At 42.4% G+C, this 12,040-nt stretch overlaps 1 protein-coding gene across 2 annotated transcripts in view; it reads right to left on the bottom strand.

The window, feature by feature from the left end:
* The window catches only part of Tesk2 (testis associated actin remodelling kinase 2), a 101,891-nt gene that overhangs the window by 10,297 nt on the left and 79,554 nt on the right, over positions 1-12,040 (bottom strand). Inside the window, exon 5 of one of the 2 annotated variants that reach the window (XM_006986560.4) lies at positions 3,668-3,814. The exons of the other annotated variant lie outside the window; for it this stretch is intronic. Coding sequence (XP_006986622.1) covers positions 3,668-3,814 — 147 coding nt within the window. The remainder of the gene's footprint in view (positions 1-3,667; positions 3,815-12,040) is intronic. 2 annotated transcript variants of the gene reach the window in all.

Here is a 12,040-nt window from a genome sequence, read left to right as displayed (position 1 = left end):
CTGTGTTTGAGGTCAGTCAAAGTTACATAAAAAAGCAGGGCTAATGATACAGCTCATCGGTAGAGTATCCGTCTACTATGAATAAAGTCCTCTGTTCAACTCCAAGCATTGCAAAACAATAACAAATGAATCTACTGTTTTATTTTCTCTTTCTCTTTTTTTTTTCCCTTTTTTTTTTTTTTTTTCATTTCTCATGGCAGGGTTTCTCTGTGTAGCCTTGACTGTCCTGGAACTCTCTGTAGAACAGACTGGCCTCAAACTCAGAGATCTGCCTGCTCTGCCTCCTGAGTGCTGGGATTAAAGGCGGGCACCACCACTACCCAGCTGAACCTACTGTTCTAGAGAATTTCCTATACCATCATTAGACCTTAAAAATTCATTTAATCTCATCATTTCCAAATATCCTCAATACCACCTTAAAGCCCAGGAGGTATGGCCTAGAAACAAAGAGTTGCTGAGTGTGGTGGTGCATGTCTGTAATCCCAGTGCTCAGGAGGCAGAAACATAGGATTGCCCTTCTAAAGCCAGCCAGGTTCCTTATAAAAGGAATTGTTTTAAGATTCTAGGTTGTTTTTGTTTGTTTGGTTGGTTGTGTTTTTTTTTTTTTTTTTGATACAAGATTACACAACTTTCTTTTTTTTCTTTCTTTTTTTTTTTTATTTTACAATACTATTCAGTTCTACATAACAGCCACAGATTTTGTCTTTATGTGTATGGGTGTTTTGCCTGTATGTCTGAACACCATGTGCATACAGTGCCTGCAGAGGCCAGAAGAGGGCGTTGGATCACAGAAGGTTTTGAGCCACCATGTTGAAGTTGGGAATGGGACCTGGGTGCTCTGGAAGAGCAGCCAGTGTTCTCAATGGCTCTGCTATCTCTCCAGCCCTCCCATCATTTTGCTTTAAGCCCATTGCTAAAGAGAATATCTACTCTCATATAAGGAAATCAAAGGCTGGGGATCTCACCCAACAGTTCTAGGTTTTTTTAGTTTGGTCTTTTTCTTTATTTGCTTGTTTGGTCTTTTTATTTGTTTGGTTTGGTTTTTTGAAAGAAAGTCTCACTAGATAGCCTGAGCTAGCCTCAAACTGTGGTCATCATGCCTCACTCTTACAAGCACTGGAATTATAAATATTCCTTATCTGTGCCCAGAGAGCTTATTCATTTTTTACTACAACAAGTTCAAAAAGAATACTAACCAAAATGACAAAGTATTTTCAGAGTACAGAAAGGGAATATGCTACACTGCTGAGGAGCAGGGAGTTTTCTTCCAGTAAGCTTTACCATCTTGGCCTAGAGTGATCTCCCCTGTGATAAAAAGTCTACAGTCCATGCAGCTGAATATTCAACTATAAAATACGGCACTGTTCTTTTCTTTCTCTCTCTCTCTCTCTCTCTCTCTCTCTCTCTCTCTCTCTCTCTCTCTCTCTCTCTCTCCACCTGCCTCTGTTTTTGAGACAGGGTTTCTCTGGGTAGCCCTGGCTGTACTGGAACTCACTCTGTAGACCAGGGTGGCCTTGAATTGAGAGATCCACCTGCCACTGCCTCCTGAGTGCTGGGATTAAAGGTGTGGACACCACCACCTGGCTCCTTTAGTTATTTCTCAATGAGACCATATGTAATTATAAGTTAAAAATTCCCCCTTTTAATTATTTTTCCATCCATGAATCCAGGCATAGGAAACATTCATGTAGTTATGGGGGATAACTTTTTGCAAATTTCTTCTACTTTAGAAGAAATAATACTTTTAGTAGAAAGATCTGATTTTGGATCTTTCCAAATAGATGCCTGTATGTGTGTGTGTGCATGTGTATATGTGGGGGAGGAATAAAGTGACTACTATTCTTGGTTATGTATGAAACTCCTAGGGCTGGAGAGAAGGCTTACAGAAAATCACTGGCTGTTCTAGCAGAGGACCCAGGTTTGTTTCCTCGCACCCACATGCCAGCTTACAACAGACAAGGGAATCTGATACCCTCTTCTGGCCTGTGCACCCCAGGCATGCACATGGTGCATATACATTCATGTAGGCACATATTCATACATATAAAATGAAAATAAACCTTCAAAACAAACCCTCTAAAAAACCTTACAAGACTTTAATTTGGTCCTTGGGCAGATGTGTGGTGATATTGTGTTCCCCAAAATATTGTGCACCCTAATAAATTTATCTGGGGTCAGAGACCAGACAGCCACTAGATACAGAGGCTAGAAAATGATGACAGTCACGCCTTTAATCCTAGCATTTCAGAGGTAGAAATCCCTCTGAATCTCTGTGAGTTCAAGGCCACATTGGAAACGGCCAGGCATGGTGACACATGCCTTTAATCCCAAGAAGTGAGCCTTTAATCCCAGGGAGTGATGGCAAAAACAGAAAGATATATAAGGCGGGGAGACCAGAAACCAGAAGCATTTGGCTGGTTAAACTTTCAGGCTTCTAACAGCACAGTTCAGCTGAGAGCCATTCGGATATTAGGACACAGAGGCTTCCAGTCTGAGGAAACAAGACCAGCTGAGAAGTTGGCCAGGTGAGGTTAGCTGTGGCTTGTTCTGTCTCTCTGATCTTCCAGTGTTCACCCCAATACTTGGCTCCGGGTTTGTTTTATTAATAAGACTCTTTAAGATTCGTGCAACACAGATGTCACACTAAGTACCCTATGTGGCCTTCCAGTTCATCCATTAGCTCAAATAATATTATTTAAAGGCCTTGTCATTCAGTGAGGAGGTGGTGGCACATACCTTTAATCCCAGCATTTGGGAAGCAGAGGCATATGGATCTCTGTGAGTTTGAGGCCAGCCTGATTCACAGATCAAGTTCCAAGACAGCCAGGGCTACACAGAGAAACCCTGTCTCGGAAAAAAAACAAAACAAAACAAAACAAAAAAAAAAAAAAAAAAAAACCTTGTCATGGAAGTATCCTGGGACATTCAGCCCTCAAGTTCCTGTTTTGTAACAAGGCCAACTTTCTCTGAAAGAAACTGTTTTCTAACCTGGTCACACAGCAATCTGGACAACAGAACATCACTACAGAGACCAGAGAACATCAAAGCAGAACTGGCAGGGTGGCAGAAACTCTATCACACAATAGAAATGGGTCAGCACACGGTGGCCCACCGAGCACTCCAAACCTTCATTCACTTGACTCACTATCACCCAACTCTGCTCTTCGTTCAGAGCTGCTTCCTGGAGGCCATGGAGGAGAAAACGGGCAGGGTTCCACAGCTCTCGGAAAGCTCTCCAGGGGCTTATGCAGCACACATTCAGGAGAATAAAATCAAAATATAAAGGCTCTCAAGATGTGTGTACTGTCTGGCTCGGTACTCAAAGGTGCCTGCTCTGAGCAGATACAGGCTGGCTTGGTTTTGATTTTTAGGACCTCTAGCCTGGCCTTGAGCTCTCTATGTAGTTGAGAATGATCTTGAGCTTCTGATCCTCCTGCTTCTATCCAGTGCTGGGGATCAAATCTTTGTGCATGCTAAGCAAGCACCCTACCAACTAAGCTATATCCTTAACCCAGATAGAAGCTTTCTAAGGATTAACTGTATCAAGTACTGAACTATGTTTTGATTAAAAGTTAAATCTAGAATAGAGATCCTCATATTTCTAGGCTCCGTAACAACTGTTTTTTAGCCCTGTGTTTCTCAAGAGTTATGAAAATAGTCTTCGTACCTTTGATGTGAGGTCCCGATGGAAAATGCCTTTGAAGTGAAGGTAGCTGAGGCCCACTGCTATGTCAGAGGCCAGTTTCACTCTCACAGTCCAGGGCAAATACAGGTCACTGTCTAGCAGCTGTTCCAGGTTCCCAGAGTTGATATACTGCAAAACAGAAGGAAGGCCCCACTACTATTTATCAGAACTGTTTGGACCGGTGGTTTTAAAAGCATAGAAGAGCAAACACCTAGAAACTACATTTGTTCTTCCATTTTTTAAGGATTTACCTTGTGGCTTTTCTGCCTTTTTGCTAAGATCAAATATAAAGATTTATTTTTATGTGTATGAATGTTTGCATATATGTATGTATGTGTATCACATACATTCCTGATGCTCACAGAGGCCAGAAGAGGGTGTCAGATCCTCTGGAACTGGAGTTAGAGATGGCTGTAAGCCACCACATGGGTGCTTGGAACTGAACTTAGGTCCTCTGCAGGATCAGCAAGTGCTCTTAAACACGGAGCTATCACTTCAGCCATTTGTCTTGAGAAAGTGTGTTGGGATAATCTTTTTGTACATTATGTGAAGATGTGTCTCTGTCCTTCCTCACCTACCTAAGGCACCTTCTGGTTGGTTTAATAAAGGGCTGAATGGCCAATAGCTAGGCAGGAGAGGACAGGTGGGACTTCAGGTAGAGATAGGATCTGGGAAGAAATCAGAGGAGCAGGGGATTCACCAGCAAGATGTGGAAGAACTCAGACTCACTGTACTAAGGAAAAGTGACAAGCCACATGGCAGAACACAGGTTAATGATGCAAATAATAAAAATTTGGCTAATAAGATACAAGCCTTAGAATTTAAGTTTTAAGAGCTAGTTGGGAACAAGCCTAAGCTAAGGCCAAGCTTTCATAATAAAATGTCTCAGTGTCATTATCTGGAAGTTGGCAGTCCAAAGAAAGACCTGTTATAGCAGTGTTTCATGTGGCACAGGCTAACTTCAAACTCACTGTGTAGCCAGGGATGACTTTGAACTTATCCTCCCTGCCTCTACCTCCCAAGTGCTGGCATTACAGGCACATACTACCATGCCTGATCTCCTCTAAATGTTTTTTAAAATTTGTTTGTTTGTTTGTTTGTTTGTTTGTTTGTGACTATGTAGTCTTAGCTGTCCTGGAACTCACTTTGTAGAGCAGGCTGTCTTTGAACTCATAAGAGATCCACCTGCCTCTGCCTCCTGGGTGCTGGGATTAAAAGTGTGTACCACCATGGGGAAGATAGTTATGTGTATGTGTGTGAGTATGTGTCTAATGTCGGATGTGCCAGTCACTTGAGGAATCCAGAAGTGTGTCAGACCACCTGCAGTTGGAGTGACAAGTGTCTGTGGGCTGCCTCACACTTGTTTCAGTGCTCTTAACTGCTAAGCCATCTCTCAGCTCCTCAGTCCCACCAAACACCTTTTTAAAAAGTCATTTTATGGGCTGGAGAGATGGCTCAGTGGTTAAGAGCACCAACTGCTCTTCCAGAGGTCCTGAGTTCAATTCCCAGCAACCACATGGTGGCTCACAACCACTTGTAATGAGATCTGGTGCCCTCTTCTGGCTGCAGGGACACATGCAGGCAGAATACTGTATACATAATAAATAAATAAATCTTTTTTTTTAAAAAAAAGTCATTTTATGGCCAGGTGTGGTGGTGCACAAACCTTTGATCCCAGCACTTGTGAGGCAGAGGCAGGTGGATCTCTGTTTGTTTAAGGCCAGCCTGTTCTGTAGATCGAGTTCCAGGGTAGTCAGGGCTACACAGAGAAACCCTGTCTCAAAAACAAAACAAAAAAACCAAAAAACAAAAACCATTTTTATGCCAGGCATGGTACCTCATGGCTGTAACCCTAGCATCAACAAGGCAGAAGCAAGAAGATTACCATGAGTTTAAGGTCAGCCTGGCCTACATAATGAGCCCTATACCTAAAACGAAGTGAGACTTTGTCTTAAAAAAGAAAAAAGAAAAGAAAAAAAGTAAAGAGTTAGTTAGGAACTGAGTCTAGCAGGAGACCAAATCTTAGGAAGTGACAGTCTTGAGCTGGGGTGATTACTGATGCCAAGTAATAGAGGGGATAGCCTACAGGTAAGGACCTGGACTCCTTAGGAAAGGTAAAGTTCAAAGGAAAAGACAAGGACAAATGGAGGAAGAAAGCATGAGAGCACATGCCATTAACTCCAGTGTTCAGGAAGTAAATTCAGGAGGATCAAGAGTGTGAGTCTAACCTGAGCTACAGGAGACACCCCCCACATACACACCGGCAACACACACACAACATCACAACATCCCACAGCTGGGTTTGGTGGCACATGCCTTTAAGTCCAGAACTCAGGAAGCAGAAGCAGGTGGATCTCTCTGGTCTATATAATGAGTTCCAGGCCACCCAGGCCCACATAGTGAAACCCTGTCTCTAAACAAAACAAAACAAAAACCCCAAACAAAAAACAAATGAAAAACAACCATACCAGAATATCATCGCAGAAGCTAAAAGAAGAGAACAGCCAAAAAAGAAATGACCTACAGTAAGTATCAAAGTGCTGTACACACCAAATAAGATGTGCTCGGAAAAAAATGTCCATTTGCAACTCGGACACTGGGATGTCATTGGCAGCCATGCCAGAGCAGTTCAGTGGTTCAGACCAAAGTTAGGCACAGTGAGTTGAATAGGAGGAAACAGGGCTGTGGACGGACTAAAGAAGGCATTCTTCCAAGAAATGTGCTGTTCTCCATTATTCCCACATAATCTTGAAGCACTGCTTTGGGAGGTTTTTGCCATTTTGTTTGTTTGGAACCAGTCTTACTATTTAACCAAGGCTGGCTTTGGACTCAGGATCCTCCTTCCCCAACTTCCCAAATGCTGTAGTACATGTATAGGCCATCACACCCCGCTTTGTGTTTATTTTTTAATGAAAAAAAAAAAAGATTCATGTGTGTGGATGTTTTGCCTGTATGCATGCATGTGCATCACTTGTGTGCCCTTAGAGATCAGAAGAGGATGTTGGAGCTCCTAGAACTGGAGTTCATGGATAATTGTGAGCCACCATGTAAGTCGTGGGGGCTGAATCTGGGCTCCCTGCAAAAACAAATGCTCTTAACTTCTGAACCAGCTCTCCAGTCTCCTGTGATAATTTTGTTGTTGTTGTTTACTTTTCAAGACAAGGTTTCTCTATGAATCCCAGAACGGAACTCAGTTTGTGGCCCAGGCTGGTCTCAAACTCACGTAAATCCGCTTGCCTTTGCCTCCTGAGTGCTGGGACTAAAGGTGTGTGCCACCATGCCAGGGATGATTTCTTAAGACTGTAGAAGTAGCTGAGTGTGGTGGTACATGCCTTTAATCCCACCACCTAGGAGGCAGATCTCTGAGTTTCAGGCCAGACAGTACTACATAGTGAGATGCTGTCTAAGAAAAGAAAAGAAAGAAAAGAAGAAGAGAAGAGAAGAAAGGAAAAGAAAAAAGGAAATGCAAAGGTATACACACACACATATATAAATCACAATAACAGTATTTTTCAGTGAATATTTATATAGTGCTTTATATATTACACCAAACACTTCTAAAAACTGTATATACATTATCTCATTTAATCTACACAGCAGCCCTACAAGGTAAGTGTACTATGGGCTGAGTACCCCTTGTCTAAAATGTTTAGGACCAAAGGTGTTTCTGATTTCAGAGTTTTTCTAATTCTGTCTAGAAGTCTAATGCGCTATCCATTGCACTACAGAGCCAGGTGAGTTTTTCTAATTTTGGAACATGTAAATAGATTTATCTGCATTACTCTCATATTACAAAAGACATTCAAAGGTTAAATAAGGTTATTCAACTATTAAGGGCAGAATCAGGCAGACAATACAATCTGGTTTCAGAGTACATCTTTTTACAACTACATTCATTATACAAGGAGTTAGAGGTCACATCATTTGCGTGAGATAGCTCCATGCAGAACAGGAACTCAAAAGTGAATTTACTCAACCCTTTCAAGATACATTATCTCCCTCCTCTTTCCAAGAGAGAAAAAGGAACAAATTCTACAAGTATAATGAGTATACTTTTTTAGACTATGATAATGAACTAACAAAAGACTAGAGGACCTAATGGTATAATGAGCAAGAGATATGAATTGAATTCTAGTCAATTATTCCTTCTAAGAACTATTTAATCTTGAAAAAAAATCAATAAGGTCAGCTGTCCTTCAGTTTTCCCATCTACCAAGTAGGTATACCTGATCCGTCTAATTCACAATCTTTTTGTTTGATGTTGTTTTAAATGAGAATATAATTTAAAAACAAAACATGGATGTGCTCAGAACATGTTAATAGAATAGAAGAATCAGAATAAACCAGTTGGGGGCAGCACCACACAGCACATCAGATCCCTGTATGAAGCAGAGCAGGCTCGATGAAGCAGACAGAATAGCTGGACACACCTCCTGACTCTCAAAAGGAAAGCCTGTTCACCTGTTTAATCCTGCTTCATAATCCACCTTGGACATCTTACAACAGTGGAAGCATGAGCACAATGACTTCTCACTCCAGGGGACTCTGCCCAAGTTTACATAGAGGGGCCATTGCTGAAAAGAAATCGGACTTGTAAACTCCAAACTATAGGGAGCAATACAGCTAACATCTGACAATGTAGGCAAATTTCCTTAGTTTTGAGAGTCAAAACATCTAAAGAAACAGTTTGCTTCTTTGACACGGTGACAGTGTGACACGGAAGGCCGTCTTACATTGCTGAATGTCAGGCAGAAGGAACGAAGACTGCATTTTCTGAAGTCCTGGTGATGCTTGGACTCTTTGTTTGGGTTCAGAGTAACACATGTATTCACAAATATGTATCAAAGCCCAAGAAAGCCAGAGTGTGGTGGCTCACATCTATTGTAGTACTTGGGAGGTTAAGGCAAGGTTCAAGGCCAGCCTAGACTATACAGGAAGTTCAAGGTTAGCCTAGGCTACATAAAAGGATCCAGTTTAAACAGAAAGGGAGGGGTGGAGGGAAGAACTAAATCCATAGACTTACCTAGAAGGTGGAGAGCAGACAAAAGATGAGGATTCATAGTGACTAACAGACTCTGGCTTTCCTAGGCAGGATGGAAAAGTAGAAACCAGGTCCAGAAAGGGAAACCAAACAGAATATTTTGTGAACAACAATCCATTTGTCTTGCCTAATGCTGGAGAATATATTGGTGGGGCTGATAAGCCTCTGGGCCCTCAAAACCCACAACTTCTCCATGTCTCAAGACCCATGCATGCATGTATGAAGAAAGGAAGTTTGAGATCTGCCAACAAGGAAGATTTCGAGGTTGCTAAACACTGTGTGCCCCATTAGTGGGAACATTCACTTCCCCATAGGCAGCTCTGGGTGCAGACTCAGCTGTGCAGCCTCTGAACAAACCCTCTGCAGAAAGCTGAGCTAAGAACAGCTGTATTGGCATGTTCAGCTTTGCTGGGTGGGAATCAGATGCTGAGTGTTCAGTTTTTTATAGACCATCCCCTTAGGTTGTCCTACAGAATAAGCCAACACAGAAACATATTTAAATACCTATATTTAAACTTCTATAGAACTTCTATAAAACTTCTATAGAAGTTTTAACATTTTTCGAGACAGAGTTTCTCTGTGTAGCTTTGAGCCTTTCCTGGAACTCACTTGGTAGCCCAGGCTGGCCTCGAACTCACAGAGATCCGCCTGGCTCTGCCTCCCGAGTGCTGGGATTAAAGGCCTGCACCATCACCGCCCAGCTGCTTTTTTGTTTTTTTTATATGCATATGTATCCATTTTTGTGAAAATGAGTGCAGGTGCCTGTGAAGGCCACAAGAAGGCACCACCACTGCCTGGCCCTCTCTCAGACTCTTGGACAGTTAGTTTCTACTTTCTAACAAATATACTCATCTGGCCAGAACCTGAAGCACTTACTTAACAGAGGTAAATGTTGCCAACTGTCTGGCAGAGGTCCCTTACTGAATTCTAAGTAGCAGGACTATGCTGAGAAAGTCTATGCATTCTATCCATTTACCCATACAAATGCTAAAAATCTTTTTTTTTTTTTTTTTTTTTTTTTTTGGTTTTTCGAGACAAGGTTTCTCTGTGTAGCTTTGCGCCTTTCCTGGAGCTCACTTGGTAGCCCAGGCTGGCCTCGAACTCACAGAGATCCGCCTGGCTCTGCCTCCCGAGTGCTGGGATTAAAGGCGTGCGCCACCACCGCCCGGCTCACTAAAAATCTTTTAAGTGAAAACACTTCAGACAGGCGGCTAGTCTCTTCCCTTAGTTCACAGTTCAGTCCAGATAACATCTAGTAGGGATGGTAGCCCAGGCTAACCCTGAACAAACATGCAATCTTTATGCCCCTCCCAAGCATTGGAACTACAGCACATGCCTCACGAAGATAATCTACCTGAAATGCCAACCTAAGCCCACTCCCACATTAAATTATTCAATGATCTTCTATTATTCTTGGACTAAAACTCAAAATCCCAGCAGATGGGAAGTAGAGAGAAGGCTCAGCAGCTAGGAACACTGATTGTTCTTCCTGAAGACCCAGTTCCAATACCAGGATAGTAGCTTAAAATTGGCTGTAACTCCAGGTCTAAAGGATCTCATCCGGCCTCTGCAGGCACCAGGAAAACACATGGTGCATAGACATACATGCACACAAAACACTCACACACATTTAAAAACAGCTCTTGGGAGGCAGAGGCAGGGGGATCTGGAATTCAGGACTAGCTTTGGCTATATATCAAACTCGAGGCTACATGAGACCCTGTCTCAGGAAAACCAACAAAAACCCACACAACTCACAATTCTGAGTGTAGTTTATAGAGCCTTTCACTCTTGCATATTAACCAGTTAACCTACACATTTACCCACTCTTTCCATGAAATATGCCTCCCTGCCCCACACCCATCTAACACTCACTAACTGTTGAGGTTTGGTTCCATTTCAGGATATCCCATAGGCAGAGCAGGGAATAAGAAAGACATCTAATGCAAAAGGACCACAAAGTAACAAAGTAACAAAGATAATCTACTTGAAATGCCAATCTAAGCCCACTCCCACATTAAATTATTCAATGATCTTCTATTATTCTTGGACTAAAACTCAAAATCCTAGCAAGATGTCCCAGTAGGTAAAAAGTACTTGCTATATACCAGTCCAATGACCCAAGCTTGATCACTAGAACCCATGGTGGAGAAATTCTAGTGTTGTAGGCAATCCCAAAAGCTATCTTCTTATCTCCATACATTAGACAAGGCTTTCTCTCTCACACAAATAAGAAAATAAAAATTTAAAAGATAAGTTCAAGTCCTAAACCCCAGCACCTACCCTTTATGACCTTACTTAGAAATGGGGTCTTTGCCTATGTAATCAAGGTAAAATGAGGGTGAATGGGAGAAAGGCGGACCCTTACTCCAGTATTACTATACTTTTTAAAATTTTTTTATTATTAAGAAATTTCCTATTCATTTTACACACCAACCACAGACCCCCTCTCTCCTCCCACCCCCCCACCCCCCCGATAAATCTTTCTTTTTAAAGGAATTATTTATTTGTTATGTATACAGTGTTCTGCCTGTATACCAGGAGAGGGCACCAGATCTCGTTACAGATGGTTGTGAGCCACCATGTGGGTGCTGGGAATTGAACTCAGGACCTCTGGAAGAGCAGCCAGAGCTCTTAACCTCTGAGTCACCTCTCCAGCCTGTATTAGTATACTAAGAAAGAAGAAGCACAGACACAGAGAAAATGTTACTTGTTATTAAAGACAGAAATTGGGGTGACAGATCTACAAGCCAAAGAATACTGAGGATTGCCACCACCCACCAGAATGAAGGACGAACAAAGGAGGACCCCTCAACAACCCTGAGAGGGAAAATAATCACCCTGCCAGCACTTTGATTTGGCCCTCTATCCCCCAGAGTTGTGTTATACATCACTCACACTGTAGGGTTTGTTAGGGCAGTCCTAGGAAACCAATACATGATCCAGATCATTTGGGACTAGGTATGGTGTGTCCCAGGCCTGTAACCCTAGCACTAAGGGGGCTCAGACAGGAGGAGTGTGCATTCAAGCCCAGCCAGGAGAGATTGCTCAGCAAGTTTTACTTGTCATCCAGTCTGATGAATTAAGTTTGATCCCTGGGACCCACATGCTAGAAAGAGAACTGACTCCTACAAGGTGTCCTATTACCTCTGTCCTCATGCTGTGGTATTTGTGTGTGCTTACACACACACACACACACACACACACACACACACACACACACACACACACACACACAGTGGTTAAGAGCACTGGCTGCTCTTCCAGAGGTCCTGAGTTCAATTCCCAGCAACCACATGGTGGCTCACAATCAT

This window comes from Peromyscus maniculatus, chromosome 2 (assembly GCF_049852395.1).
Source record: "Peromyscus maniculatus bairdii isolate BWxNUB_F1_BW_parent chromosome 2, HU_Pman_BW_mat_3.1, whole genome shotgun sequence".
Taxonomy (NCBI): Eukaryota; Metazoa; Chordata; class Mammalia; order Rodentia; family Cricetidae; genus Peromyscus; species Peromyscus maniculatus.
This window is presented reverse-complemented; position numbering and strand designations above follow the sequence as displayed.